This window comes from Anolis sagrei, chromosome X (assembly GCF_037176765.1).
Source record: "Anolis sagrei isolate rAnoSag1 chromosome X, rAnoSag1.mat, whole genome shotgun sequence".
In the NCBI taxonomy this organism is placed as follows: Eukaryota; Metazoa; Chordata; class Lepidosauria; order Squamata; family Dactyloidae; genus Anolis; species Anolis sagrei.
Window position 1 is genome coordinate 99,390,036 of NC_090034.1, and position 27,768 is coordinate 99,417,803.

The 27,768-nt window shown below is 44.4% G+C and overlaps 1 protein-coding gene across 2 annotated transcripts in view; it reads right to left on the reverse strand.

Annotated features, from left to right (window-relative positions):
* Positions 1–203: 203 nt before the first annotated feature.
* LOC137094944 (ribosome biogenesis protein NOP53-like) overlaps positions 204–27,768 on the reverse strand; it is a 30,718-nt gene continuing 3,153 nt past the window's right edge. The window contains exons 3-13 of one of the 2 annotated variants that reach the window (XM_067460952.1): positions 27,278–27,362; positions 26,645–26,853; positions 21,829–21,899; positions 19,791–19,886; positions 19,547–19,651; positions 16,637–16,834; positions 7,919–8,094; positions 7,693–7,759; positions 2,227–2,303; positions 1,578–1,634; positions 204–280 (exon numbers count right to left, since the gene is read on the reverse strand). In XM_067460952.1, the coding sequence (XP_067317053.1) occupies positions 274–280; positions 1,578–1,634; positions 2,227–2,303; positions 7,693–7,759; positions 7,919–8,094; positions 16,637–16,834; positions 19,547–19,651; positions 19,791–19,886; positions 21,829–21,899; positions 26,645–26,853; positions 27,278–27,362 (1,148 nt within the window). In that variant the 3' untranslated portion in view covers positions 204–273. Of the gene's footprint in view, positions 281–1,573; positions 1,635–2,226; positions 2,304–7,692; positions 7,760–7,918; positions 8,095–16,636; positions 16,835–19,546; positions 19,652–19,790; positions 19,887–21,828; positions 21,900–26,644; positions 26,854–27,277; positions 27,363–27,768 lie in introns of those variants that run through there. The other variant, XM_067460953.1, reaches the window with a different exon arrangement.

Here is a 27,768-nt window from a genome sequence, read left to right on the forward strand (position 1 = left end):
ACATGCGGTGACCTTTGAAGTGGCCTTATAAAAAGGCATTACTCTTATCTGGGTTTTGGAATTATTCTTTAAAGAGCAGAGTAGATACAGGCTCAGGACAGGATGTCCAGTTTGTGGACTCAGATGACTTATTGGGCCACTCTTGCATGATAAATAAAACACTCTCTTCCACTGCACTTAAGACCAAAAAAAAGGATGCTGACTTGAACGTGTTTATGGAGTTTTAATGAAACATGAGGGGACAGGATGGGTTCTTCTGGTGCAATCCATGTTCTATAATCTGCAGAAACAGAAAGAGAGAGAACAGCAGTGAATTTGGGTGGAGCAGTCACAAACCAAAGGGAGGAGGATGGCAGAAGTACAACTGGAGAAACTATCTGAAGTTGGATGCAAATAGCAGAGCTTGGAAACGTTACTTTTTTGAAATGCTAACTTTTAGAACAGTGTTTCTCAACCTGCAGGTCGCCCCCCCCCCCCGGGGGGGGGGGTTACAAGGGGGTTTCAGAGGGGTCACCAAAGACCATCAGGGAACATATATTTCTGATGAACTTTGGCAGAGAAGGCTGAAGATCTCTCCACCTGTTCTTCTCTTCCTTTTTGGAAACAGACAGCAAATCCTTCCACCAAAAGCTCTCCTCTGCTGTGATTGGTTGGCCTCTCAGCCAAGAGGAGGGCTGTTTCTGAGACTCCAAGTGGGGGAAGGGAGAGCAGGTATGCTCGGCGCATGGCAGCGTGGTGCGCATGTTCAGGTGAGGGAGAGCATGCGAGGCTGGAGGGAGGCTCACATCAGCAAGTCCCTTCAAGGTATGGGGGTTCGGTGTGGAAAGTTTGGCCCAATTCTATTGCTGGTGGGATTCAGAATGCTCTATAAACTATAAATCCCAGCAACTACAACTCCAAAATGTCAAAGTCTCTTCCCCCCCCCCCCAAAAAAACCCCTCCCCCGGTGTTCACATTTGGGAATATTGAGTATTCATGTCAAGTTTGGTCTACATCTATCATTGTTTGAGTCCACAGTGCTCTCTGGATGTGGGTGAACTACAACTCCAAAACTCAAGGTCAAGGCCCACCAAACCCTTCCAGTATTTTTCTGTTGGTCAGTTCTGGATGCTAAGTTTGGTTCAATTCAATCGCTGGTGGAGTTCAGAATGCTCTTTGATTGTAGGTGAACTATAAATCCCAGCAACTACAACTCCCAAATGACAAAATCAATCCCTCCCAATCCCACCAGTATTCAAATTTGGGCGTAATGGGTATTTGTGCCAAATTTGGTCCAGTGACTGGAAATGCAACCTGCCTATCAGATATTTACATTATGATTCATAACAGTGGCAAAATTATAGTTATGAAGTAGGAAAAAAAATCATTTTATGGTTGGGGGTCACCACAACATAAGGAACTGTATTAAGGGGTCGCGGCATTGGGAAGGTTGAGAAACACTGTTCTAGAACTTTCCCACCCATTATATCTCAAAGTATGGAACCGTTTCAAGATTAGCACTGCACCATCCCTCATTATTCTCTTCCCACTTTTGCTTCGTTACTAAGAAATGAACCACTCTTTTGTCAGATGCTTACGTGATCTCCCGAAAGGCACGCTTTTCGACATATTTAACCCGGTATTTCCTTTTGAATCTGAAACGAAAAGGACAAGGATGTTTAGGGACAACTCAGGTTCCTCTTTGCATGAGATATAGATAAACCCAGAACTTCAAATACAAGCATAGCTGAGTTAACACAAACTCCTGACAAATAAACTCATTTCTATTGTCTTCTGATGCTTGGAGCGCCGTTACTTTCCCACCAATGGCAGTACCTATTGATCTACTCATATTTGCATGACTGCCCGGTTGTTAGAAGCTGGGGCTAACAATGGGAGCTCACCCCACCCCCCAGATTCACCAGTTATAGCCAATGTAAATCTTTAACTCTGGGCACCAAAGTGGAAATCATAACAAAGGACAATGGAAGAAAAATCATTGCTAGATGACCTCCAAAATCCAACTGTAAAGCTGCCAGAAATTGAAAATAATCAGTCTGTTGGTCAACCTAACTAACCAATTTATTAACCCACCACTAGATGAGACTGTCTGCTTGACTCTCTGTCCGAGTCATGTTTCTGAGCTTTCCACATTTCAAACTCCAGAAATATAAGCAGTGAGATCCTCAGAATACAAGTTTGTGATGATACTGCTTGAGTCCCATCCAATACAATGGTTTCACTTACTTTGCACGCTCTCTGGGCTCTATGAGATTGCGTTTCTGAAGGCTCTTGAAGCGGTCTTTCAGGATACTGCCTTCAGGCTTGGGGAAGAAACAAAAAATAGCATGAAAAACATATAGAAGCTGATATCTGAACAGAGAAATGCTGGACCACTCTGACAACCACCATGTCAGATTACACAGAGAAGCCACTGAAATCCACAAGCATGTGGACAATTTTAACAGAAAGGAGGGAACCATGAAAATGAACAAAATCTGGCTACCAGGATTTAAAAAACTCTAAAATCAGTAAATAAAGAGCCGTACTCAAAAAGCAGGGGGATTCCAGAGAAGACTCAACTATGGCCAGCTATCACCTCCCAACAAAGGATTCTCCCAGGCAGCAACCAGTCAGGCTTTGAAGCTGCAAGATCTTAAATCAGGGGTCCTCAAACTTTTTAAACAGAGGGCCAGGTCACAGTGCCTCAAACTGTTGGAGGGCCAGATTATAATTTGAAAAAAGCATGAATGAATTCCTATGAAAATTGCACATATCTTATTTGTAGTGCAAAAAACACTTAAAAACAATACAATCATTAAAAAGAACAATTTTAACAAATATAAACTTATTAGTATTTCAATGGGGCCTGCTTTTGGCTGCTGAGATAGGATTGTTGTTGTTGTGTGCTTTCAAGTCGTTTCAGACTTAGGTTGTGGTCTGGGCACCACAACTGAAGAGAGATGTTGACAAGCTCTTCAATTGTGTAGTCGCTGTCCGGAGGAGGGCAACTAACATGATCAAGGGTCTGGAGAACAAGCCCTATGAGGAACGGCTTAAGGAGCTGGGCATGTTTAGCCTGAAGAAGAGAAGGCTGAGAGGAGATATGATGATAGCCATGTATAAATATGTGAGAGGAAGTCATAGGGAGGAGGGAGCAGATCAAGGGTCTGGAGAACATGAGGAAGAACTTCTTGACTGTGAGAGCCGTTCAGCAATGGAACTCTCTGCCCCAGAGTGTGGTGGAGGCTCCTTCTTTGGAGGTTTTTAAACAGAGGCTAGATGGCCATCTGTCAGGGGTGATTTGAATACAATATTCCTGTTTCTTGACAGGGGGTTGGACTGGATGGCCCACGAGGTCTCTTCCAACTCTATGATTCTATGACCCTGAGTGAGGGCCGGGTAAATGACCTTGGTGGGCTGCATCCGGCCCCTGGGCCTTAGTTTGAGGACCCCTGCCTTAAATGCTATCCCTCTTGTCCTTTGCTGAATGTAGCATTTGTTGGATTTTCTTAGTGGGTTTGTAGATAGCTTCAAAGCCGTGCAGCCAGGCTCTGAAGTTGCAAAGCCATTCAGTGCTAATCAAGGTGAACAACTGCAACATTCACACAATCCTAATTAACTCATCAGCCAAAAACAGACCCACGCTTTCCATTGCAATACTGGTAAGATTATTGTCGAAGGCTTTCATGGCCAGAATCACTGGGTTGTCGTGAGTTTTCCGGGCTGTATGGTCACGTTCCAGAAGCATTCTCTCCTGACATTTCGCCTGCATCTATGGCAGGCATCCTCAAAGGTTGTGAGCCAATTGAAACAGTCACACCTACCTCAAACAGACAAGAGTTCTTTCTCCCACCCTGGACATTCCACAGATATATAAACCTCACTTGCCTAGTTTCCAACAAACCCCTCAACCTCTGAGGATGCCTGCCATAGAGTGAGTGAAACATCAGGAGAGAATGCTTCTAAAACATGGCCATACAGCCCGGAAAACTCACAGCAACACAAAGAAATTAACTGCAACTTAAATTCACTCGTTTAAGCATATATATCTCTCTGCCACAGAAAGAAGTTTGAAAATTTCGTTAGTCAGTGGTCCCCAACCTTTTTTTGACCAGGGACCACTCTCCAAAATTAGTACCAAAAGGGTTAAGAATCAGTTTTGGGTCAACTTTAGATTTGGTTTGGTTATTTGGGGTTCTGATTCAGAAAACTGCATTGGATAGACCACATCAGCTCTAGTTTCTGATACAGAACATATGCCACCCAGTAGTCACCATCTGCTAGCCCACAGAAAACCATATTCAATCATCTAGAGCTGATGTGGTCAGTGACAGGGAAGGAGTGGCAGGTGATGCAAAAGAAGTGGAAATAAAATAAAATGAATAAAGAGAAAGGAGGCTCGCGGAGCAGATTTTCATCCTCGAGGCCCACTGGTGGTTTGCAGCCCACAGATTAGCAATCACTGCCTTAGATGATAACACTCTGAATCCCGGGTTCTGGTGCCAAACTGGTATAGGCTGAAAAACCGACAACAACCCAGTGATTCCAGCCATGAAAGTCTTTGACAATACATTGAACTGCCACAATTATCTGTTTTCAATGCAACATCAAAGTTTGCCCATATCAGTCTGCCAGGAATCTGAATAATTTCCCATTGCAGCAAGAGTTTCCCTTCTTCCTTATAGCAAAATGGGGCAATGGGATGTACTCTGCTCTGCTATCTTTGCACTCACACTTCCTGCGCCAGGAGTGCAACTCTTCACACAGTATCAGCTCCTCAACATAGACTTATTAAGTGCCTTCCTGTTCCAAAATAACTGTTATTTAGATGTGTTTTGTTAAGTTGCTGAAGCAAGGTGTCAGTAAGCTAGGGGAGAGATGAGGGCATGTTAGAGACTGTTTAGCCAATGGGAAGGCCCCTCTTTTAAAGCCTGCCTGGCTATTAAAACCTCCTTGGATGGTGGTGAGGAAGTAGCAATCTCAAAGTAAACTTACCAACCATGGCACTGCTAAGAAAAGGAACATCTCTTAAGCTAGGGTGGAAAGGAACAGTTTGGTTGGGGCATATTTTTTTTGTGTGTCAGGAGCGACTTGAGAAACCTCAAGTTGCTTCTGGTGTGAGAGAATTGGCTATCTGCAAGTACGTTGCCCAGGGGACGCCCGGATGTTTTACCATCCTTGTGGCAGGCTTCTCTTATATCCCCGCATGGGGAGCTGGAGCTGATAGAGGGAGCTCATCCGCATTCTCCCCGAATTCAAACCTGTGACCTGTTGATCTTCAGTCCTGCCAGCACAAGGGTTTAACTCACTGTGACACCGGGGCATAAGATCTGGAGAATGTTTGGCATTGAGCGCTGGACAGGCTCTTAACTGGGCTCAGTCACGCAAATCCAATGAGGGACTTCGGGCAAGTCACAGTCTCTCAGCCTTAAAAGAAAAGTAATGCAAACCCTCTGCTGAATAAACTCTGCCAAAATAAACAAATAAATAAATCTAGGAGTGGGTCGTTGTAAGTCCGAGTTGAAGATATTTAAAAATTAAGAAATTTCCCTTCATGAGCTCCTTGCTAAGAAAATAAGTAGCTCAATATGTGCAGGGCGAAAACGAAAGGGCATTTCTTTAGACAAAGACTTGCCGAATTACCTATCATAGACTATTGAAAGAGCAGAGGCTGAGATTATTATACTCTTAGAACAGGCAAAGGCAAACTTCAGCCCTCCAGGTGTTTTGGACTTCAACTCCCACAATTCCAACCATTGGGAATTCTAGGTGTTGAAGTTCCAAAAACCTGGAGAAAGGTCGGATTTTCTCCATGCCTGTTTTGGAAGGATTTCAATCAATACGTTTCTCTCTCTCTCTCGCAAATCTAAATTGGGTGAGTGTGGTTCAAAGCCGAACTTTTCAGAGGGGGCTGTAATAATAATAATAACAACAATCTGGGATTTCCGAATTCAGACTGACAGAGTTTTGGAGCACAATACTCCTGACCTCACGCTCATGTTAAAAAGCAAAGTATGGACCGTCGATGTTGCAATCCCAGGCGACAGCAGGATTGAAGAGAAACAAGTGGAAAAGCTGACACAATGAGGATTTAAAGATCGAACTGCACAAGCCAGTCAAGGTGGTCCCAGTGGTGATCGGCACACTGGGTGCAGTGCCTAAAGACCTTGGCCTGCACTTAAACACAATTGGCGCTGACAAAATTACCATCCGTCAGCTGCAAAAGGCCCAGTCCTGGACACTTGGGAAGTGTCCAACGTGTGATCCAATGCAACAACCAGCATAGTGATCTTGTTTGCTATGTACTAATTTTGTGTGTTTGAAACAATAATAATAATTCTTTTTATCCTGGGCGACAACCGAGCCAGTATAGACTTTGTTTTGGTTTGCTTCCGCATAGTGCTAATGGGTTAGTTGCTCTTAGTTCCACTCCTCAGCTGAGACCTTTCTGACTTGGTTGGGCCTGCTGTTAGTTACATTACCACCAGCACAGCTTTCAGCATCCTTGGAGCAGTTAAGCTTCCCACCCCACAAGGTGGCACCAATCACTTGGGAAGTGCTCAACTTGTCAGTTCGTGATACGAAATCCAGCATATTTATCTCGTTTGTTGTGTCATACTGTATTTTTCTGTCAGTAAAATAATAATAATATTTATTTATGTTCTGTCCTATCTCACCAGAGGGATTCAGGATGGATTCCAAACATAAAAGGCAAACGTTCATGCCTGAACACAACGACAATATAGCCGTAACAACAAAAATCGACAACCCAACATATAAAAACCAATTATGCCTTAGGTTTGTTTTGATACAAGCTGGACGGGATATGTGTGTGTGTGTGTCTCCACAAACTTTGGAAAAATTGCTTTTAAGTAGAATTCCCTGTCCAGCCAATGCTTCCAAAGTTCTGGTCAGCTGACACAGAAGCAATGGAGAAGTGTGAAAGGCCTTTCCCAAGACAGTGGAGCATCTGCCAAGTAGGGACCATGAGGACTGCTTGAATACCCGAGTGCTCCCTCATACTCAGGTGGGTGAACTCTCAAGGTGGCAACAGAAAGTATGATAAAGGATTTTTGCCTAGGTGCCTCAGCTCCCCAGTCCTTACCTACTCGGCAGGCCCAGGGAGCCCCTGGGAACCTTCACATTCCCGGCAAACAATGCTGGAAATTCTCCGAGCGCAAGGATGGGTCTCATCATTGGACACCAAAGGAAGGTAAGAATGTGGGAAGCATAACCCCCTTTCCTATCCCGCACTGAGCTACCTGGGAGGTGTTTTGGAGGCCCAGCTGGATCAAGTTGGCAAGAAGGAAATTACACTTTAAAAATGCCCTTTCCACAATTTTTCCCATTTGTAAATGCTTTTCCAAAACCACAAACAGACCCAGCCACTTCCAGCATTGGTTTTTGTGACTTTTTTTTGCAACCCACACATCTATGTTCCTTAGAAGGTCTTGGGGCAGAACTATGAACTCCAGGCATGCTGATGTTGCATACCTAAATGAAGCCTGTTTTAAAGTGGCTGGCTCAAGAGGGGAAAATTGCACCAATCCAAGAAGGAAACACAGAAGCGGCAGAATGGATTTTAAAACATAGGCTGCCGTAGGGCAATGGTAACTGATTTATAGTAGATGGGAGTGCTCTGACCCTTGGTCAGAAAGGCTCGCTAGAGTCCTGCAGCCCAAAGGCTGGAGAAGGAGGTCACCTACTCACCTTCAGCCTCCTCAAAGAGTCTGCTAGTTCAGTACTCAATTGCACATCCAGGTCAGGATCTTCATACCTGTTGCAGAGAAGAGAAGAAGGCATTTGCTTAGAAATGCTGAAGACAAAACAGGCCAAACTCTGTCCCATCCAACCACAGTTCCCTGAAGAGGTGTACATAAGTGGATGTCTCCCAGCTCAGCCCCTCCGCCCCACGCTGACCTGCCCAAGCTCTTACTTCAGTCTGCCAAGCCGCTTGGGCTTGTTGGCTTCTGCCTCCCGCTTGGCCTTCCGCAGTTTCTTCCGGCGCAGCAACTCAGCCTCCCACTGCTTCACTTGCAGTCGGATGGACCGCAGCTGGAAGAGATTTTGCCGCCGGAGCCGTGCCGTCTTCTCACCTGCTTCACGAGCTTTCTGCATGTGGAAGGAGAGATAAATTGATAGATGGGTGAATGGATGGAGGAAACAAGGTCTCATACAGGATGGACCCTAAATACCCTAGAGCAGTAGTGTCAAACTTGGTTAACTTCCAAGATCAGATGGGATCTGGTGTCTTTAGGGCAGAGGCGTCAAACTTGTGGCCTTCCAGGTGCTTTGGACTTCAGCTCCAGAAGTCCCTGACCATTGAACAAGCTAGCTAGGGCTTCTGGGAGTTGGTGGTCCAAACATCTGGAGGGCCACAAGTCTGACACCTGCCCTAAAGACACCAGATTCCATCTGATCCTGGAAGTTAAGCAAGATCAGACCTGGCTGCCACTTGGATGAGTTACTGTGAAACAAATACTACATGCTGGGGGCAATATTTTACAGGAAGAAACTAGCAAAATCAAATACTCCTTTCCTAAGGTAAAGGTTTTCTCCTGGCATTAAGTCCAGTGGTATCCGACTGAGGGGTGGTGCTCATTTCCATTTCTAATCCGAAGAGTCGGCATTGTTCATAACACCTCCAACAAGGTCATATGGCTGGCATGAAGAAGAAGAAGAAGAACTTTATTTTTCTACCCCGCCTCCATATCCCCGAAGGGACTCGGGGCTTCTTGCATGGGGCCAAGCCCAGGGCAAAATACAATTAAAAACAGAACAATAACCAGTTAAAATAACATAAAACAGCATAAACAATAATAAACAAGCATCAAAAGCAACAGCAGACTAATTTTGGAGGGGGGGGGGAGAGGGCAACTATGTGAACTGGTTAAAGGATAGGGGGGTTCAAAAGGTGGATAGAAACGTATAGTAGCATAGGAAATAGCATGGGGGAACAGAGCAATTAAACAGGATCAATTCAGCTTAACTTAAAAATAAATATAATAATGGAATATAGGAGTTCAGATTCAGGTCATGATACAAATCATTTGTCATAGGGGTCATCAGTCGAATGCACAACGAAACATTCAGGACTTTAATTCCTTACGGGATGTGGGTAGGGAAGGTGCCAGCCTAATCTCCCTGGGGAGGGACTTCCAGAGACGAGGGGCCACCACCGAGAATGCCCTTTCACTCATCCCCACCAACCGCGCCTGAGATGGGTGGGAGAAAGAGAAGAGCATCCCCAGAAGATCTTAAGGAGCGTGTGGGCTCGTAGGGGAAGATGCGTTCTCGAAGATAGGCAGGTCCTGAACCATTTAGAGCAGTGGCTCTCAACCTGTGGGTCCCCAGATGGTTTGGCCTTCAACTCCCAGAAATCCTGTCAGCTAGTAAACTGGCTGGGATTTCTGGGAGTTGTAGGCCAAAACACCTGGGGACCCACAGGTTGAGAACCACTGATTTAGAGCTTTATAGGTAATGACCTGCACCTTGAATTGGGACCAGAAATGGCAGCCAGTGGAGCTGTTTAAACAAGGGGGTTGACCGCTCCCTATAACTTGTTCCAGTTAATAATCTGGCCACTGACCTTTGCACCAGCTGTAGTTTCTGAACTGTCTTCAAGGGCAGCCCTATGTAGAATGCATTACTGTAGTCCAATATTGAGGTAACTAAGGCATGGTCAAGTCAGACTTCTCAAGGTACTGTTGCAGCTGGCGCACAAGTTTTAACTTGTGCACCATGACTTCCTGCTAGAGCGATACCTATTGATCTACTCACATTTGCATGTTTTCGAACTTCTAGGTTGGCAGAAGCTGGGGCTAACAGTGGGAGCTCACGCGGCTCCCCGGATTCGAACCTGCGACCTTTCAGTAAAGCAAGTACAGCAGCTCAGCGGTTTAGCCCACTGCACCACCAGGGGCTCCTCCTTTCCTTAGAAACTCCTATGAAGTTTACGGGCCTACTATAAGTCAACAGGAACTTGAAGGCATATCCTGGTCCCATTCCTCAAACGCTGCAGGCTAGAACTCCCATAGCATGAGAAAAGGTGTCTTTTTGGACCGATACCCAAAGTGGCCATCCAAAAGAAAAACTTTCCCCAAGCCCAAGGAGTAGTAAGCTATATTTTGGAGGAAGGAACTGCCAAAACCACATCTGAGTATGAAAGCCCTGTGAAATTCATGGGGTCGGCATAGGTCAAGAGGCGATTTGAAGGCACATAAACACACACACACAGGGCAATGGTTCTTGCTCCCTTCCCCGGCTTTCCTCTTCCCACAGTGCCCTCTGCAGGTTAAGGCAACCCTGATTGACCTCCCAGTCAGGCTAAGATGACTGGGGCAGAGAAGGGGGCCTCGAAGCGAGTTCCCTCCTTCCTTTCTTCCTTCTTTCCACAATGCTCTTGCAGGGAGCAGATGGCAGGCGCTGGGCTCTGCCAGATGGCTGCATGTTCAGGAGCTGCAGCGGTGGCGGCAGCAGCAGCGACACAGAGGATAATCAAGCTCCCTTTGGCAAGCGGCCCGGGAGGCAGCCCCAATTGCTACGGCTTCTCAAGGGCAGCTCGGAGAGCAATGCCACAGCAGCAGCTTTAGGTGCCTCTGCAGGAAGAACCGCAGTCACGGGCGTATTGTGCGTTCACCCAGGGAGAACAAAAAGGCACGGTAAACGCTCACAGGACAGTCTGTGCTGAAAAACAGCTGGAGTTGTTCTGCAAGAAAACCCAAATTTGGCACCAGGGAAAAATTCAAATGACACACATCAGATAAAGGTAGTGTATCTGAATACACACTCGCTCTACATTACACAGCCCAACCATTGTTTTCTCTCAAAGTCTTGGGTTTTCAAACTCTTCCTCGGGTTATTTGGGGTGAATTGGATAGCATGCATCAGCTCTAGTTTCTTAGATATAAGGTAAAGGTTTTCCCCTGTAAGTCCAGTCATGTCCGACTCTGGGGGTTGGTGCTCATCTCCATTTCGAAGCCAAAGAGCTGGCGTTGTCCGTAGACACCTCCAAGGTCATGTGGCCAGCATGACTGCATGGAGCGCCATTACCTTCCCGCTGGTACCTATTAATCTATTCACATTCACATGTTTTCGAACTGTTAGGCTGGCAAAAGATGGGGCTAACAGCATGAGCTCACCCTGCTCCCCAGATTTGAACCGACAACCCTTTGGTCAGCAAATTCAGCAGCTCATCTGCTTAACCCACTGCGCCACCAGGGGCTCCACTATATCTCTATTCTTAGATATAGTTATCATGATTCTTTGGCCAACTGGTAAAGGTTTTCACCTGACATTAAGTCCAGTCGTGTCTGATTCTGGGGGTTGGTGCTCATCTCCATTTCTAAGCCAAAGAGCCAGCGTTGTCCATAGACATGTGGCCAGCCCATGTGGAGCCCCGTTACCTTCCCACCAGAGTGGTACCTATTGATCTACTCACATTTGCATGTTTTCGAACTGCTAGGTTGGCAGAAGCTTCCGGGCCCAATTTAAGGTGCTGGTGCTAACCTACAAAGCCCTAAACGGTTCCGGCCCAAAATACCTTTCGGACAGCATCTCGGCCTATGAGCCCACAAGGACCTTGAGATCGTCTGGGGAGGCCCTTCTCTCGATCCCGCCTGCCTCACAGGCACGTCTGGCGGGGACGAGGGATAGGGCCTTCTCAGTGGTGGCCCCCCGGCTATGGAACACCCTCCCTGTTGACATCAGGCAGGCGCCCTCCCTTATGTCCTTCTGGAAGAGCCTGAAGACATGGCTATTCGAGAAGGCATTTAATTAAATGCTACAGCAATTGAAAACGACAAATGGAACGGAATGTAGACTACGAGATTGGTTGATCCTATGATAAGACGAAGCGGATTTTTAGTGTAATTAGATGATAGTGTATTATTGTTATGTTGTTTATAGTGCCATGGTAGCTTATTGTATGATATGTTTGTTTATGTTGTACACCGCCACGAGTCGCCCTAGGGCTGAGAGCGGCGGTTAATAAATGAAGCAAACAAATAAATAAATAAATAAATAAGCTGAGGCTAAGAGCGGAAGTTCACACCACTCCCTGGATTTGAACCTGCAACCTTTCAGTCGACAAGCTCAGCAGTTTAACCATATATTCAATATCCCAAAAACTTAAAAATTCTGGCATAGACACTAAGAACTGGGAAGCCCTGGCCCTTGAGCGCTCCAGCTGGAGGTCAGCTGTGACCAGCAGTGCTGCAGAATTTGAAGAGGCACGAATGGAGAGTGGAAGAGAGAAATGTGCCAGGAGGAAGGCACGTCAAGCCAACCCCGACCGAAACTGCCTTCCACCTGGAAACCAATGCCCTCACTGTGGGTGAAGATGCAGGTCAAGAATAGGGCTCCACAGCCACCTACGGATCCACAAGAACACTGATCATGGAAGACTATCCTACTCATCCAACGAGGGATCGCCTAAGAAGATCCCAAAAACTAGAGCTGATAGGCTGGTGCCATTTTTGGAATCAGCAGGTCAAATATATTCAGGTCTAATAAGTGAGGCACCAAAATATGTGTTGGGCAGTGTTATTGTTTTATGTAAATTAAGCCGTGGAAGAAAGGACTCTGCAATGTAATGGAGTCTAGACTTTAAAGAAAGTTTTGCAATCTGCTTTGGCCAGGGAGTGGTCAGCAGGAATCTGTCAGAAATACTAAAAGTTAACTAGGCATTTTTAATTACAAAAATGTGAGTCAAGCACTGAAAGGGTTAAATGGATACAATCACTCAGCAAAAGGTACAATTCAATATAACCAGGTGTGCCTGTAGCTTAGTACCCTCAGTTTGTAGAGAGTCTATGTGGGAGAAGGGCCTCAGAGTATTAGTAGGCCTCAGTATGAGAAGGCCTCTGTGTTAGTTCACCTCAGAGTATGAGGGGCGTTAGTCTGAGAGACCTCAGTGTGAATGGCCTCCGTATGAAGAGGCTTCAGTTTGAGATAGGCCTCAGTGTGAGAGATCTCAAGATGAGAAGGCTCCAGTGTTAGTAAGCCTCAGTATGAGGATGGCCTGGTGTGAGAAGTTTCAGTGAGAGGAGCCTCAGATTGAAGACCTCTTGTGTGAAGCTCCTGTGTAGAGGCTGCTGTGTGTAAAAAGCTCCTGTTAAGTTAGCTAAGAGAGGCCTGTGTGTTAGTTCACTTCAGTGTATGAGGGGCATTAGTTTGAGAGAGACCTCCGTGTGAGTGGCCTCAGTGTGAGAGATCTCAAGATGAGAAGGCTCCAGTGTTAGTAGGCCTCAGTGTGAGGATGGCCTGGTGTGAGAAGCTTCAGTGAGAGGAACCCCAGATTGAAGACCTCTTGAGTGAAGCTCCTGTGTAAAGGCTACTGTGTGTAAAAAGTTCCTGTTAAGTTCGCTGAGAGAGGCCTCTGTGTTAGTTCACCCCAGTGTATGAGGGGCATTAGTCTGAGAGAGACCTCAGTGTGAGAGACCTCAGTATGAAGAGGCTTCAGTTTGAGATAGGCCTCAGTGTGAGAGATCTCAAGATGAGAAGGCTCCAGTGTTAGTAGGCCTCAGTGTGAGGATGGCCTGGTGTGAGAAGTTTCAGTGAGAGGAGCCTCAGATTGAAGACCTCTTGTGTGAAGCTCCTGTGTAGAGGCTGCTGTGTGTAAAAAGCTCCTGTTAAGTTAGCTAAGAGAGGCCTGTGTGTTAGTTCACTTCAGTGTATGAGGGGCATTAGTCTGAGAGAGACCTCCGTGTGAGTGGCCTCAGTGTGAGAGATCTCAAGATGAGAAGGCTCCAGTGTTAGTAGGCCTCAGTATGAGGATGGCCTGGTGTGAGACGTTTCAGTGAGAGGAGCCTCAGATTGAAGACCTCTTGTGTGAAGCTCCTGTGTAAAGGCTGCTGTGTGTAAAAAGCTCCTGTTAAGTTTGCTGTGAGAGGAAGCTCAGTGAGAGCGAAGATTTTTATCTGCATGAGAAAGAAGCTCAGCGCGGAAGCAAAGAAGGAAGTACAAATAACTTTGTGTTCCTGTAAATAGTGCAACCTTATTATTCTGCTATAAAGAAAAGCTTCCAAAGGAAGATATAACGTTGGTCTGTATGTTGTTGTTCTTTTTATCACTTTTGTTACGGGTGCTGGGTCACACTGCTACTAGTAAGTTACTCTGCTGTGCATTTGTGGAGGGGGTCTTTTGTTAATAAGCCCACTCGCCCAACAGAATTGTTCACACACATTCTAACCCAGATGATCTCCAACAATTTAAAAACACTGATAGTCATTTTTGTTTTCTGCTGACTATCAGCAGATTCATTGTGAATTAATAAATTAGGAGAACAAACAATTGAGAAAAAATTAATGTGAGATTCTCAGGAAGCTGGATGCTGGGCCCCTTGGGTAGCTTTTCTACACTCTTGCAGAATAGAAGAACAAACACAGCACTATTCCTAGGCAGCTGTCTGAAAACCAAGCATCATCCAAGCCTAGCATGTTTGGGGTCTGTTCTACAGCCGTCTGGATTTTGAGGCAGACAGTGGGAAGCACAAACCCACACTGTCCTCAAAAACAGAGTGTGCTCCAACAACTCAGCTGCAGAAATATTCTGGCTAGGAGAGAGGCAAGCCAAGAGACCACGAGTTCAAACATCTCCAAGGAAGACACAGCAGGAGGTGCTCTGCAAACCGCAACCATCTTGAGCCTACGCAAATCATAACATGGATACAGCACTCCTGGCCTTTTCAACAGGGTAATTGTAAAGGTCATTCTCCTCCAGCATCAATCACCCTGAAAGTTTGAGGTAGTACATTGATATTGTTACTAGCTTTACCCGCCACACGTTGCTGTGGCCAGCCTTTTCTCCCTCTTAGAATCATAGAATCAAAGCTTCTTTCACTCCTTTCTTCATTCCATTTTCTTCTTTCCTTTCTTCCTTCTCTACCTGTTTACTTCCTTCCTTAGCTGTTTGCTTTCATCCTTCCTTCTCCTTATTTCTTTCCTTCCCTGCGTCTTTCTCTCCTTCTTTCTCTTTTTCCTTTCCTGCGTCTTTCCGCCCTTCCCTTTTTTCTTTCCTTCTCTCCTCCTTCCTTCTGTACCTCTTTCCTTCCTCCTCCCTTTTTCTTTTCCTTCCTCTTTGTCTCCTTTCTCCCCTCTCTTTCTCTTTCCTTCCTTCCTTCGCTCTGTAGTTCCATACTTCCTTATCTTTCTTTCTTTCCTTCCCTTCCTTTCTCTTCTTCATTTGCTTTCTTTCCTCCCTTGCATTTTCTTCTGTCCTTTCTTCCTTCCTTTCCTTCGTTCCTACACCTTCCCTTCCACTCCTTTCTTCTTCCTTCCTTCCTTCCTTCCTTTCTCCCTTGTTTCCCATGCTCCTACTCTCTCTTTCTTCTTTCTTTCCTACCTTTCTTCCCTCATATACTTTCCCAACTTCTCCTTCCTTCCTTTTTCATACACCTTCCCTTCCCTCCTTTTGTTTATTTCCTACCTTTCTTCTCTGATATACCGGCCTTCCTTCTTTCCTTCCTTCCTTCCTACACCTTCCCTTCCCACTTTTCTTCTTTCTTTCCTTATTTCCTTCCTATTTACACCCCTTCCCCTCATTTCCGTCCTTCCTTCCCTCACCCGTTCCTCATCGTCCCCGATGGTGGGGTCCTTCCTTCCCTGGAGCCAGACGGCGGTGTCATGTTGTCATTGGCCACCTTGATTAACACCTTGCAGCTTCAAAGCCTGGCTGCTTCTTGCCTGGGGGACTCCTTTGTTGGGAGGTGCCAGCTGGCCCTAATTGTTTGGAATTCCCCTGTTTTCTGTGTCTTGCTCTTTATTTACTGTCCTGATTTTAAAGTTTTTAAATACTGGTAGCCAAATTTTTTTCATTTTCATGGTTTCCTCCTCTCTGTTGAAATTGTCCACATGCTTGTGGATTTCAATGGCTTCTCTGTGTATTCTGTAAGAGTGGTCCAGCATTTCTGTATTCCCAAATAATATGCTGTGTCGAGGAATCAAGGAACATAAAAGGCACTCCAGATTCATCCAACCAGAGAAACCAACCACAGCAGAGCACTTGATGAACCAACCTAGACACAGCATATTATTTGAAAACACAGAAATGCGGGACCACTCTCACAACCATCATGTCAGACTACACAGAGAAGCCATTGAAATCCACAAGCATGTGGACAATTGCAAAAGAAAGGAGGAAACCATGAAAATAAACAAAATCTGGCTACCAGTATTTAAAAACTCTAAAATGAGGACAGTAAACAAAGTGCAATACTCAAACAAGAGGGAAGTTCCTGACATGAAACAATCAGGGCCAGCTAATCACATCCGGACAAAGGACTCCCCCAGGAAGAAAGAAGCCAGGCTTTGAAGCTGCAAGGCCATCCAATGCTAAATCAAGGTGATCAGTTGCAACATTCACACTTCCCTCAAGAAGACAAGAGTTCTTTCTCCCATGCAGTCTGTGACACGTAGTCACTTTCCTCCCTAAATTTTTGGGCCCTGAAGCAGGCAAGAATTTGGCCCCTAGAATTTCCAAAGTTAATGAGTGCTGACATCTGGTCCTAAGATGAAACATGATGAGGTAAAGGACTCTTACAGGGAAGGTAAGTAAAGTGAGAGGTTGAGAGGCATTCATAGATAGGAACAAATTTTGACCCTTCTACAAGACTGAGGTTCTCCCAAGCTCTTTCCCAAAATCTAGAGCAACCCACCAGGCGTTTGGCCTCCTTCTCCTTCTTCCGCTGCCGTTCTGTCTTCTTTTCTCCTGCTGCTGTCCTGGGAAATGGAGAAACAGAGGCAGAGTCTTCTGGCAGGTTGTCCTCTTGGGGCTTTACGGGGCCCTCCTGTCTCTCCTCGCTGTCAGAGTCCTCCTCCAAGAGTCCCTCGCATTGTTCCTGGAAAACGGTTTCCTGAAAAATAGTTGCAAAGTAAGTCAGTGGCAAAACACACCCAAACACCTTGCCTATATTCCTTCAGGTAGCTGGCTGGGGATAAAAATAATAATAATATTTATTTTTATGAATAGTTTGAAAAAGCCTAATAAAAATCATTAAAAATTATTATTATTATTTGAAACACAACAAGATGAGTCCACAGCAGACACTCTGCTGGATGTATTATTATTATTATTATTATTATTATTATTATTATTATTATTATTACAACTGTGCTTTTTTGTCAATAATAATAATAATGATAATAATACAGCCAGCTGTGTCTGCTGTGGAATCATCTTGTTGTGTTTCTCGTCACAGCAAACGAGATCTATATGCTGGATTTCGTATCACAAAATCACAAGTCAAACACTTCCCAAGCATCTAGGACTGTGTGATGTATTTTCAAATTATCATCATCATCATCATCATTATTTTATTACATGTCTCCTCTTGTGGCTTGAGGCAGGGTAGAGCAACATCAAAACAAGACATAAAGCATTATTAAAACACATACAACAAGATACACAGAGTTAAAATACAATTTTAAAATGCCCACAGATTAATGTAAACACAGTCGCCCAAAATAGGGACCATCCTCACCTCAGGACCAGAGTAAAGAACTAGGGCTGACAAGGTGCCTACCTTCCAAGATAAGATAGCATCCCTGCAAGGTAAGATAGCATCCCTGCAAGCCTGCCAATCCCAGCCCGCTTGCCCACTCTTCCACAGGCCGTGGGCTTCCCTTGCGTGTGGGAGGCGGCTGCTGAGTGCCAGGCCCTGGCACCTCTGGGCTGGATTACTTTCTAGTGCTCAGAGGCCAGCACATCTCCTTAAACTGATACAGACTTGAAAGGCTCAGGCCTATTAAGAGGCTAAATATATGCTTTTCTCCAAGCCAAGTATCAAGGTGAGGGGAACGAAAGACAAAAAGGGGGCTGTGCCAAGATATCACCTTTTCCTGGTCATCTCATTAAAAAAATAGGAAACTACACAGGTGAGTAAAGCTTTCAAGTGCCAAGAAGGCAGGAGGGATCTCTTTCAAGAGCCAAGGAGGAAAGCAGGTTGCTCTAAACCTGCCAAGCTTTTTCTCTTGGGCTCATCTAAAAAAATGCACTTGATGATTTTGGCACTTCAGCTAATATGCAGAATAATCACAGGGTGTCCCAAACCTGCACCTGTTGGTAAGACTCTACAAGTTATCTGGAAAAAGTTGATTAAACTAGCAGCAACTTCCCCTCCCGATGCTTGCTGCTAACTGTGAGAGAAATAAAGCTAAACAATATGAAAGCCACCCACTGCAAGGCTATCAGCCTCCTCCCAGTAGACTCAAATCAAGGAAAATAATAATAATAATAATAATAATAATAATAAGCTGACACGATATGAGGATTTAAAAATCGAACTGCAAAGATCTGGCACAAACCAGTAAAGGTGGTCCCAGTGGTGATCGGCACACTGGGTGCCGTGCCTAAAGACCTTGGCCTGCACTTAAACACAATCAACGCTGACAAAATTATCATCTGCCAGCTGCAGAAGGCCACCTTACTGGGGTCTGCACGCATTATTTGCCAATACATCGCAGAGTCCTAGACACTTGGGAAATGTCCGACGTGTGATCCAATTCAACAGCCAGAAGAGTGTCTGCTGTGGATTCATCTTGTTTGTTTCAAATAATAATAAACTTTATTTATACCCACCACCATCTCCCCAAAGGGGACTTGGGGCAGCTAACATGAGGCCAAGCCCAAAAATAATACAGCACAGTTAAGACACAAAACTATAGAAAACTGCATCACAACAAAATACATAAAGTAACAAAATAAAATAAACATTGCAAAATAACATAATAAAATCAAACACAAAGGGCAGGCCAAATGTACAGGATAAAATGTTAAAACATTAAAAACCCTGGGTGAGATAGGAATAGAAAAAGTGTATTTGAGAGGGAGAAGCCCCAGAAGGAGGAGCAGCGGGGTTTGGCTTCATGAGAACCACGACTCCTCTAAATGTTCCCCCAGCAACAGCAAGAGCATCCCTGTGGGCATCAAAATCAGGCAATCCCAACTGGATGGCCCTTCATAAAGGTCTGATTCCAGGGGCAAAACAAGAATGGTCAACTTGCAAGTCTCTGGACAGACTCAGAAGTGGAGTGGGCAAATCAAAAGACAACCTGGCAAAATGGCACTACCTAAAAGTATCTTCCACCTTGTGTGACTGTAGAGCAGAACAGACAACTCTGCATCTGTATGCTTGCCCACAATGCCCTGCCTCGTGCACAAAGAACTGTGTAATTGCATTTTATTTTTTATATTAAGAACTTTAAAAATTGTAGCATAACTTGCCTTGCATCCCAGAATGGGGAAAGACAGGATATACACAACACTATGTAACACAGTTTTTGTTCCTGGGTTATCAATGTCATTTCCTAATTGGTTCTATCATACAAACATGGAACTTTGTTTTTTGGTGTGCATGAAAGGTTGAAAATGGCCGATGAAAGTTTAAATATGGCACATTGAAATGGCAGCCACAAACTTTCTGGAGTACAACTACTTCCAAGTAAGTATTGCAAGATTAAATAGGAAATAAGGCCCTCTGGTGGCACAGCGGGTTAAACCGCTGAGCTACTGAACTTGCTGACCAAAAGGATGCTTTCCTTCCTTCCCTTTTGGGGAAAGTGCTCACCTGAGTGGGGGCCTCAGCCGCTGTGGGAAAATTCAGCTGACGCTCCAGTTTATCCTCCGCCTTCTGTCTCTTCACTTCAACCTCATGGGCCTGGAGCAGCAGCGCCTTTCCAGGTACAAGAATAAAGATACAAATAGCTGTCAGGAGTAAGATAATTGCTATCCATATTAAATCAGCAGCCCCCAACCCTATTTGGAATATACCATGGCAATTTCCCAGCATATCCTCTGAACTTTCAAGATACCTGGTGAGATTGGAAACTGGGGTTGTAAGACCCTCCTGGTGCGATGACCTCCACAGCTGGCAATTGCGATGGCTTCTTCTTCATCCTCTCTGGCCGCTAAATAATAAAGAACAGAAATCGTATCATTGTGCAGCCCCAGTCTTCCTACAACCCAGTGCTCCAAGTTTGCAAGTTATTTTTGGGCTACGACTGCCAAGAAGCCAAAATGAGTTGTGACTCAGCTGGAACCACCGACACAGACTGATAGTGTTGTGACTCAAATGGGGTCTCAGAGTGTTTCTGACAAGGATGATGGGATTCAGGTTCACAATCAGGTTCAAATGTTTCTGTTGTAAACAATGAGGAACAGGGTGTGCAAGTTCAGTTTCCCACAGCAGGGAATGATGTTTTTGATACTGAAACTAGCCAGGTGCAAATTGACTCAGAAAAAGAGGACAGTTCTCAGCCTGATAGTAGGCAGGAAGGCAACCAGGCTGACACTAACGAGCAGCCTGACCTTGATGAAACAGGAATCTTAGATCGGGCTGACCATTTGGAATTCAGAGTTCGAAGGAGTGTGAGAATAGCCAACAAGAAGGAGGTCCGAGGCCAAAGAAATGCTTTCATGTATTGCAAAGGGTATTAAACAGGGTGTTTGAAAACAAACCTTTGCCTCAGCAACTTCTCACTCACGAGCTTGTGCTCGTTTTCCTGTGTCCATGGTCTTGGGATTTTGTCATGTTCTCATGGGACTTTGTTTTGTTGGCGCCATTTGGAATTCTGCTTTACAGTGCTATGTTTTATTGATCTTTGGAACATTATTTGCTTTTTAAACTTTTCACCTTTACTTTTTAATAAACTACAAAAACTTCAGTTTGTGTGCACCTATTATAGGTGAACCTATTCTGAGATGCAACAAAATGCATGATCACTAGGCATGTGTGATCCATTAAAAATGGTTCTAAGCTCCTTTCAAAAATAGGGGGGCGCTGGCGCTTTGTTTCTAAAGTCTCTCCTAATTTTTGGAACTCCAATGAAACTTATGTACTTCATTACTGCCGGTCGCGCATGTGCAATAGAGAAAACATCACTGTCCATGGGGAGACTTGAAAGGTTTCTCTCTCCATCTTTTGAGCTATCCTGATGAAACTTGCTACACTGGTAGAACATATTTAGCACAGTTAGCTCACCAAATTTCAGAACATTTGACTTATCCATGGAATTTTGGCAAATTTTCAAAGTTTTCATAAACAATATTTTAATTTAAAAACTATAAGAGCTATCTACTTGAATTTTATATACAATCCACAAGATAACGAGGGAATAAAGCCCTGGAAGTTTCAGAAAGATTCACACATCTACAAATTTTTGGGGATTTTTAAAAGTTTAGATCAAAACATTTTATCCCCCCAAAAAGGGACAATAGCAATCCCCTTGAATATCCGTCCGTCTTTATGACACACAACCACATAACTTCAACTTAGCATAGATACTCTTAACTTACTTACTTTAGCCCTTTTTGCATATATTTATTTAGACTAACTCTAAACAGCAACTGCAAGACCAGCCTCATTTGAGTCTGAAGCAGCTTTGCATTCTGGGAAATGTAGTTTACGGCAGGGCCTTTCCAAACTAGAGCTAAGATGGCTGTGGTTATTCACGCCTACAGTTGCCTTCCTTATGGTGGAGTTGGCAAGGAATGAGATGTAAAAAGCACTTGATGTTATCTTGGCTTTGCCAAAGTTGCTTAATGGTTATAGTGAAAATTAGACTGACCTTGGGAGACATCTGAATGTTACAGAACATTTACAAAAAATAAAAATAGGCAAGTGATTCAAATTCTAAATTCCACCTTTCCTGCATACTTCAGAAATAGCTCCATATGCACAAATTTTACAAATCAGATGCGAGTTCTGAATTTTATTCTGAATTATGCATCAACCTAATGATTACAGGTCATTTCCACTGAGCAATTCTGAGAACAGTAGTCCAAAAACCAGGAACTTCCCCCAGTTCTGCTCACAGCTTCCTCCTGTTCAGAAAGTGGCCATCCACTTACCTTGACTGGCTTTTTTTGGGTCTGTTCTAAAAACCAGATATCATTTCCAGCCAGGGCTTGGTCCAGTGGATCTGTGAAACGGAAGATAGAAAAGAGAATTATAAAACTGATAAACACCCCAAAGCCCGTGTCTCTTCTGAAAGGGACAGAATGTGTTTTACTCCAGCTGCCAATTGGAAGCTGGGGGAAGAATGAGAATTATTGACATATTGACATTATTGACATACAACAGGGCTATATACTCTCATCCTATCTATTCAACTTGTATGCAGAACACATCATGTGACGTGCGGGGCTTGATGAATCTAAGGCTGGAGTTAAAATTTCTGGAAGAAAAATTAACAACCTTAGATATGCAGATTATTCCACTTTGGCAGCCAAAAACAAGGAGAAGCTGAGGATTCTTATAACTAAGGGGAAATAAGAAAGTGCAAAAGCTGGGTTGCAGTAAAATGTTTTTAAAGAACCAAGATTATGGCACCCAGACTGATTGATAACTAGCAAACAGAGGGAGAAAACATGGAGGCAGTGACAGACATTGTATTTCTAGGCGCAAAGATTGCTTTGCAAACTGCAGCCAGAAAATCAGAAGACATTTACTTCTTGGGAGGACAGCAATGACCAATCTCAACAAAATAGTTGAGAGTAGAAAAATCACACTGGCAATGAAGATCTGCATAGAATCATAGAATTGGAAGAGACCTCATGGGCCATCCAGTCCAACCCCCTGCAAGAAGCAGGAAAATTGTATTTAAAGCACCCCTGACAGATGGCCATCCAGCCTCTGCTTAAAAGCTTCCAAAGAAGGAGCCTATATCACACTCCGGGGCAGAGAGTTCAATTGCCAAACGGCTCTCACATTCAGGAAGTTCTTCCTAATGCTCAGGTGGAATCTCCTTTCCTGTCGTTTGAAGCCACTGTTTCATTGCATCCTAGTCTCCAGGGCAGCAGAAAACAAGCTTGCTTCCTCCTCCCTATGACTTCCTCTCACATATTTATACATGGCTATCATGTCTCCTCCTAGCCTTCCCTTCTTCAGGCTAAATATGTCCAGCTCTCCAAGCTGCTCTTCATGGGGCTTGTTCTCCAGACCCTTGATTATTTTAGTCTCCCTCCTCTGGATACATTCCAGCTTGTCAATATCTCTCTTCAGTTGTGGTGCTCAGAAATGGATACAATATTCCAGGTGTGATCTAACCAAGACAGACTTCTTCCTTCCTTTTAGTCGCCGAGCATTTTCTGATCTTCTTTATGGCATCGTAAAATACCTCCCCCACTTTTTAGCGGTACCTAATTTTTCTAATTACAGCTAAAGCTGTTTTTGAATTGCTTAGGTAAACAATGAGATAGGGTGTCATTTGGCAGCTCATGCCAATCTGGGGTTTGAACTTGCAACCTTTTGGTTGATAGATCTTACAATTGCTGACGATTTACCAGATGTGCTAAGCAACATATCTTTATCTCAAACATTTAGAGCAGGACGAGGTGTAACTTTAAATGTCAGAAAAAAGCTACGGACTGAAACGGGCATCCAATTTGCCCCTGCAAACTTGCTGGTGAAATGATAGGAATGAGAACTAAGTTTGAACTAAGCACCTGATAGTAATCGGAAAGCATCATTACATCTGTTTCAGCACTTCTCACCAACAGCGCACGATTAGAGCCTTCCTTTCATGCTAATCACCTTGACTGCGGGGCACCAACCTGTGTTAAGTGGAAACTAATCCTTCTTAAGTGACACTGAGTTCCTGTTGGGACTACCTTAAAATCTGAGGATTAAAGCGAGGCTCAGCAAAAGGAATAAAAAGCCCGCAGTGACCAAGGCGAGAGGATGATGGGTGAGACCAAAGGATCCCAATCCCTCCCTGTCAACAGAGGTAATCCTACTCTGTGGTGTTGCTCTGTTTTGGCAATGGCTGGAGGCCCAGGCAGAAAGCGTGGGAAGGCAGTCACGTTCTGGTTGGGAAAGGCTGGCCTCGGGGCAGGTCAGGGTACGATCTAAGACACTAAGATTAGCCTTGAACCCTTGACCCAGCAGATCGGGGGCAGGTTGGGAGAAGAAGAGGGGGAAACAAGGAGAAAAGGCAGATCGGATAAAACAGATCTGGGAGATAGAAGACGGCTCATCAGGTAGGATGTAACTGTCAAAAATAACGGCAGGAGACCATTTGGAGATGAGGATGACACCTGGCACCCACCGCCCTCTTTTCCTGAGCCAGAACTCCATGGGAAAGGAACCTAAGAATGTGTGGGAGTGATTCCCTGCTGGGAGGAAATCCAACAGACACCACTAGGACTATTGGCTTTTCTTCTAAGGGAGAAATGGGATTCTCCTTGCCACTGAGCCATACTCCAACCCCATCTATATGAATAAAAATGTAACGTTTGTTTGTGAGATTAACATAACTCAAGAACCAGTGGACGAATTGACACCAAATTTGGACACAAGACAATCCAATGTATGTCCTTCACTCAAAAAAAATGATTTTGTCATTTGGGAGTTGTAGTTGCTGGGATTTATAGTTCATCTACAATCAAAGAGCATTCTGAACCCCACCAACAATGAAATTGGGCCAAACTTGGCACACAGTTCTCCCATGACCAACAGAAAATACTGGAAGGGTTTGGTGGGCAGTGTCCTTTGGTTTTGGAGTTGTAGTTCACCTACATCCAGAGAGTACTGTGGACTCAAACAAGGATGGATCTGGACCAAACTCTACACGCCTACTCAATATGCCCAAATGTGAATACTGGTGGAGTTTTGGGGAAAATAGAATCTTGACATTTGGGAGTTGTAGTTGCTGGTATTTGTAGTTCACGTACAATCACAGAGCATTCTGAACCCCACCAACGATAGAATTGAGCCAAACCTCCCACACAGAACCCCCATGACTACCAGAGTGGGCCACAGCAACACGTGGCAGGGGACGGCTAGTATTATATAAGACACCAACCTACTTGCATTCAGTGTTCATTTCCCCATCAGGTCTTATTTCTATGCACGCTTCATAGGTACAAGGAAACACTAACAGATATTACATTAAAGACTGGAATCACACAGCCCTCCAGATATTGATAGGTTACAAGTTTTAGCTGTCTTCCACATTACGGTTTTTCTGTCTAGGACTGTGGAGACTTGTAGCCCAGCAACGCCTGGAAGGCACTGGGACCTCATTTGAATTAGATCCAAAAATGTTTAAATATATACAATGGAACAGAGAATGATCAAGAGAGAAGAGAGACCCAAAAGTTGTCTTAGAGATTTCCCAAAATACTAAGCCAGCGTTTCTCAGCCTTTGGGTCAAGACCCGTGGGGGTTGTGAGGGGTCACTAAAAACCTCCAGAAAACACTTTATTTTCTGTTGGTCATGGGGGTTCTGTGTGGGAAGTATGGCCCATTTCTATCATTGGCGGGGTTCAGAATGCTCTTTGATTGTAGGTAAACTATAAATCCCAGCAACTACAACTCCCCAAAATCCACCAGTGTTCACGTTTGGGCATATTGAGCATTTGTGTCAAGTCTGGTCCAGACCCATCACTGTTTGAGTCCACAATGCACTCTGGATGTAGGTGAACTACAACTCCAAAACTCAAGGTCAATGCCCACCAAACCCTTCCAGTATTTTATGTTGGGTCATGGAAGTTCTGTGTGCCAAGTTTGCTTCAATTCCATCAGTGGTGGTGTTCAGAATGCTCTTTGATTGTAGGTGAACTATAAATCCCAGCAACTACAACTATCAAATGACAAAATCAATCCCCCAAACCCCACCAGTATTCAAATTTGGGCGTATCCAGTATTTGTGCTAAATTTCGTCCAGTGAATGAAAATACACCCTGCATATCAGACATTTACATTACATTTCATAACAGCAGCAAAATTAGTTATGAAGTAGCAACAAAAATAATTTTATATTTTGGGGTCATTGCAACCTGAGGAACTTATCAAGGGGTTGCGGCATTAGGAAGGTTGAGAACCATCACCTTACTAAGCCAATGCGTTCGCTAAGCTGCTGGCAAGTGCTGCCCTCTCCTGTCAGCGGCATGAAGGGCACCTGACTCCATCCAGGACCATTTTCCCCAGGCCAGTGGTCTCTAGATGTGCTCAACTGTCATTCTCACCACCCCCAAAAGAACAGCTACAGGACTAATAGAAAATGCACACATTGGAAAGGGACAGCAAGTCTGAGAAGATAGAAAGTGCAACCCAAAGAATGAAGCTGGAAAAAAGCATGCATCTTGTACCATAAGATGGAAAGAAAAGGTAAGGGAGTGGACTGCAGGTATGTTATTGGGAATCTGAAAGGATGACCTCCAGGATGGAAGAGATTAACAGTGTAACTCCTTATATGACAAACTAAGCCATGTGAAAACCCATACAGATACAATACTCAAACCTTCCAATCGGAGATTTATGACACTGAACATCTGAGTCTATGAAAGGTTATGCTACCAACATCATTCTCTCACTTGATTATCTCAATCTCAAAGGTGCCTCAAAATCCCTTTGCATACTGATATTCCAGACCAACACACCTATGTATTCGAACTGTCGACTCTTTGCAATGCTAGCAGGCCTCCAGGAAAGCAACTGGTGGCTGCTGTGCTAACACATTAAGACAAGATAGGTCTATGGTCTGATCCAGCACAACTCTCGCATTTTTACAAAGCAGCCCTACCAAAGGACTCACATTGCACTGATATATTTAATGATAACCCCCCATTCCCTTCTAGAAATGAAAAGGGCATTTTCCTACTAGATCTAAGAAGAGACCTTCCAAAATTCCAGACCTCTGTTTCAAACTTGTTCTGAACTTACTTGACTCTGACCAAATATCATAAAAACCCCTGGAGGGGTTGGTGCCTCGGCCAGCTTCCTCAGGTTGGGCTTTTGGTGTGGGGCCTTTCCTCAGCCTCTCCTGAAGGAGGCGCTCTTTCCGGGGGAGCTGCCCTTTCTCTGCCAGCTTCTCCCAAAGCTGTTGCCTCTTCCTCAGCTTCTTGGCATTGGGGACCTGGTGGGAAAGGATGCTGAGAAGGACAAAAAGAAAGTAAGGCTCAGTCAACCAAGCGGCTTTAGAACTCTGGCCACTTTTTTCCAGAAGCCAGAAAACCACCATCAGCTTATATCTCCAATAACTTCCCTCCATTTAGCCACTGCCTCTGTGTGCTTTTCCCTTCTGCACTCATTGCATACGCCAACACAGCTATGCCACTGCAATGCACCAACTAGGCTGTGGATCACTGTTTAACAGACTTACTGTTATTCAGTTATTTCTAATAACTAATCATTTATCCCTCCCCTCCCTTCCTAGACCACCAACAGTTTTCCCTTCAAGATCCATACCCAAGAAATGGCTTATTAGGGTCTCCTAAAAAGAATGTGTGCGTTCACAGATTTCATCATGTGCGTGTGCATACAAACAATTTGAGCAAGATGTCAGAGAAAACTTACTCTTTGGGTGGAGGCACTTTGGAGTCTGGCTGCAGGATCAAGTCAATCTTCAAAGGCTTGTGTTTGGCATGCTTCTGTTTTTGAACTGAGACAAAAGCACACAAAACAAATGTATAATTATAGGAACAAACCACACACACAATAAAAATATAAAATTAGTACTCAAAGGAGGCTGTGTTATGTGCCACTCTACTCTATCAGGCTAGACTGGAGGGTACATGTGACAGGACTTTTTCTGTAGCAGTATCACACCTGTGGAAACTCCTGAGAGAGGATGAACTTCTCCATCATATTTCTGCATTTCTGGCAGATTGTGAAAGCTGCAGTATTTCATATGACCCTGGGATATTAAAACTATGAATGTATGCTCTGGCTTTATACATAACATTTTGCCTTTGTAAAGAGGAATTTCAAATGCTTTAAATGCTTTTAAAGCTATTTCTTTAATCAACCAATCAATGTATACCAAGACAATCTGTACTGAAAACAAA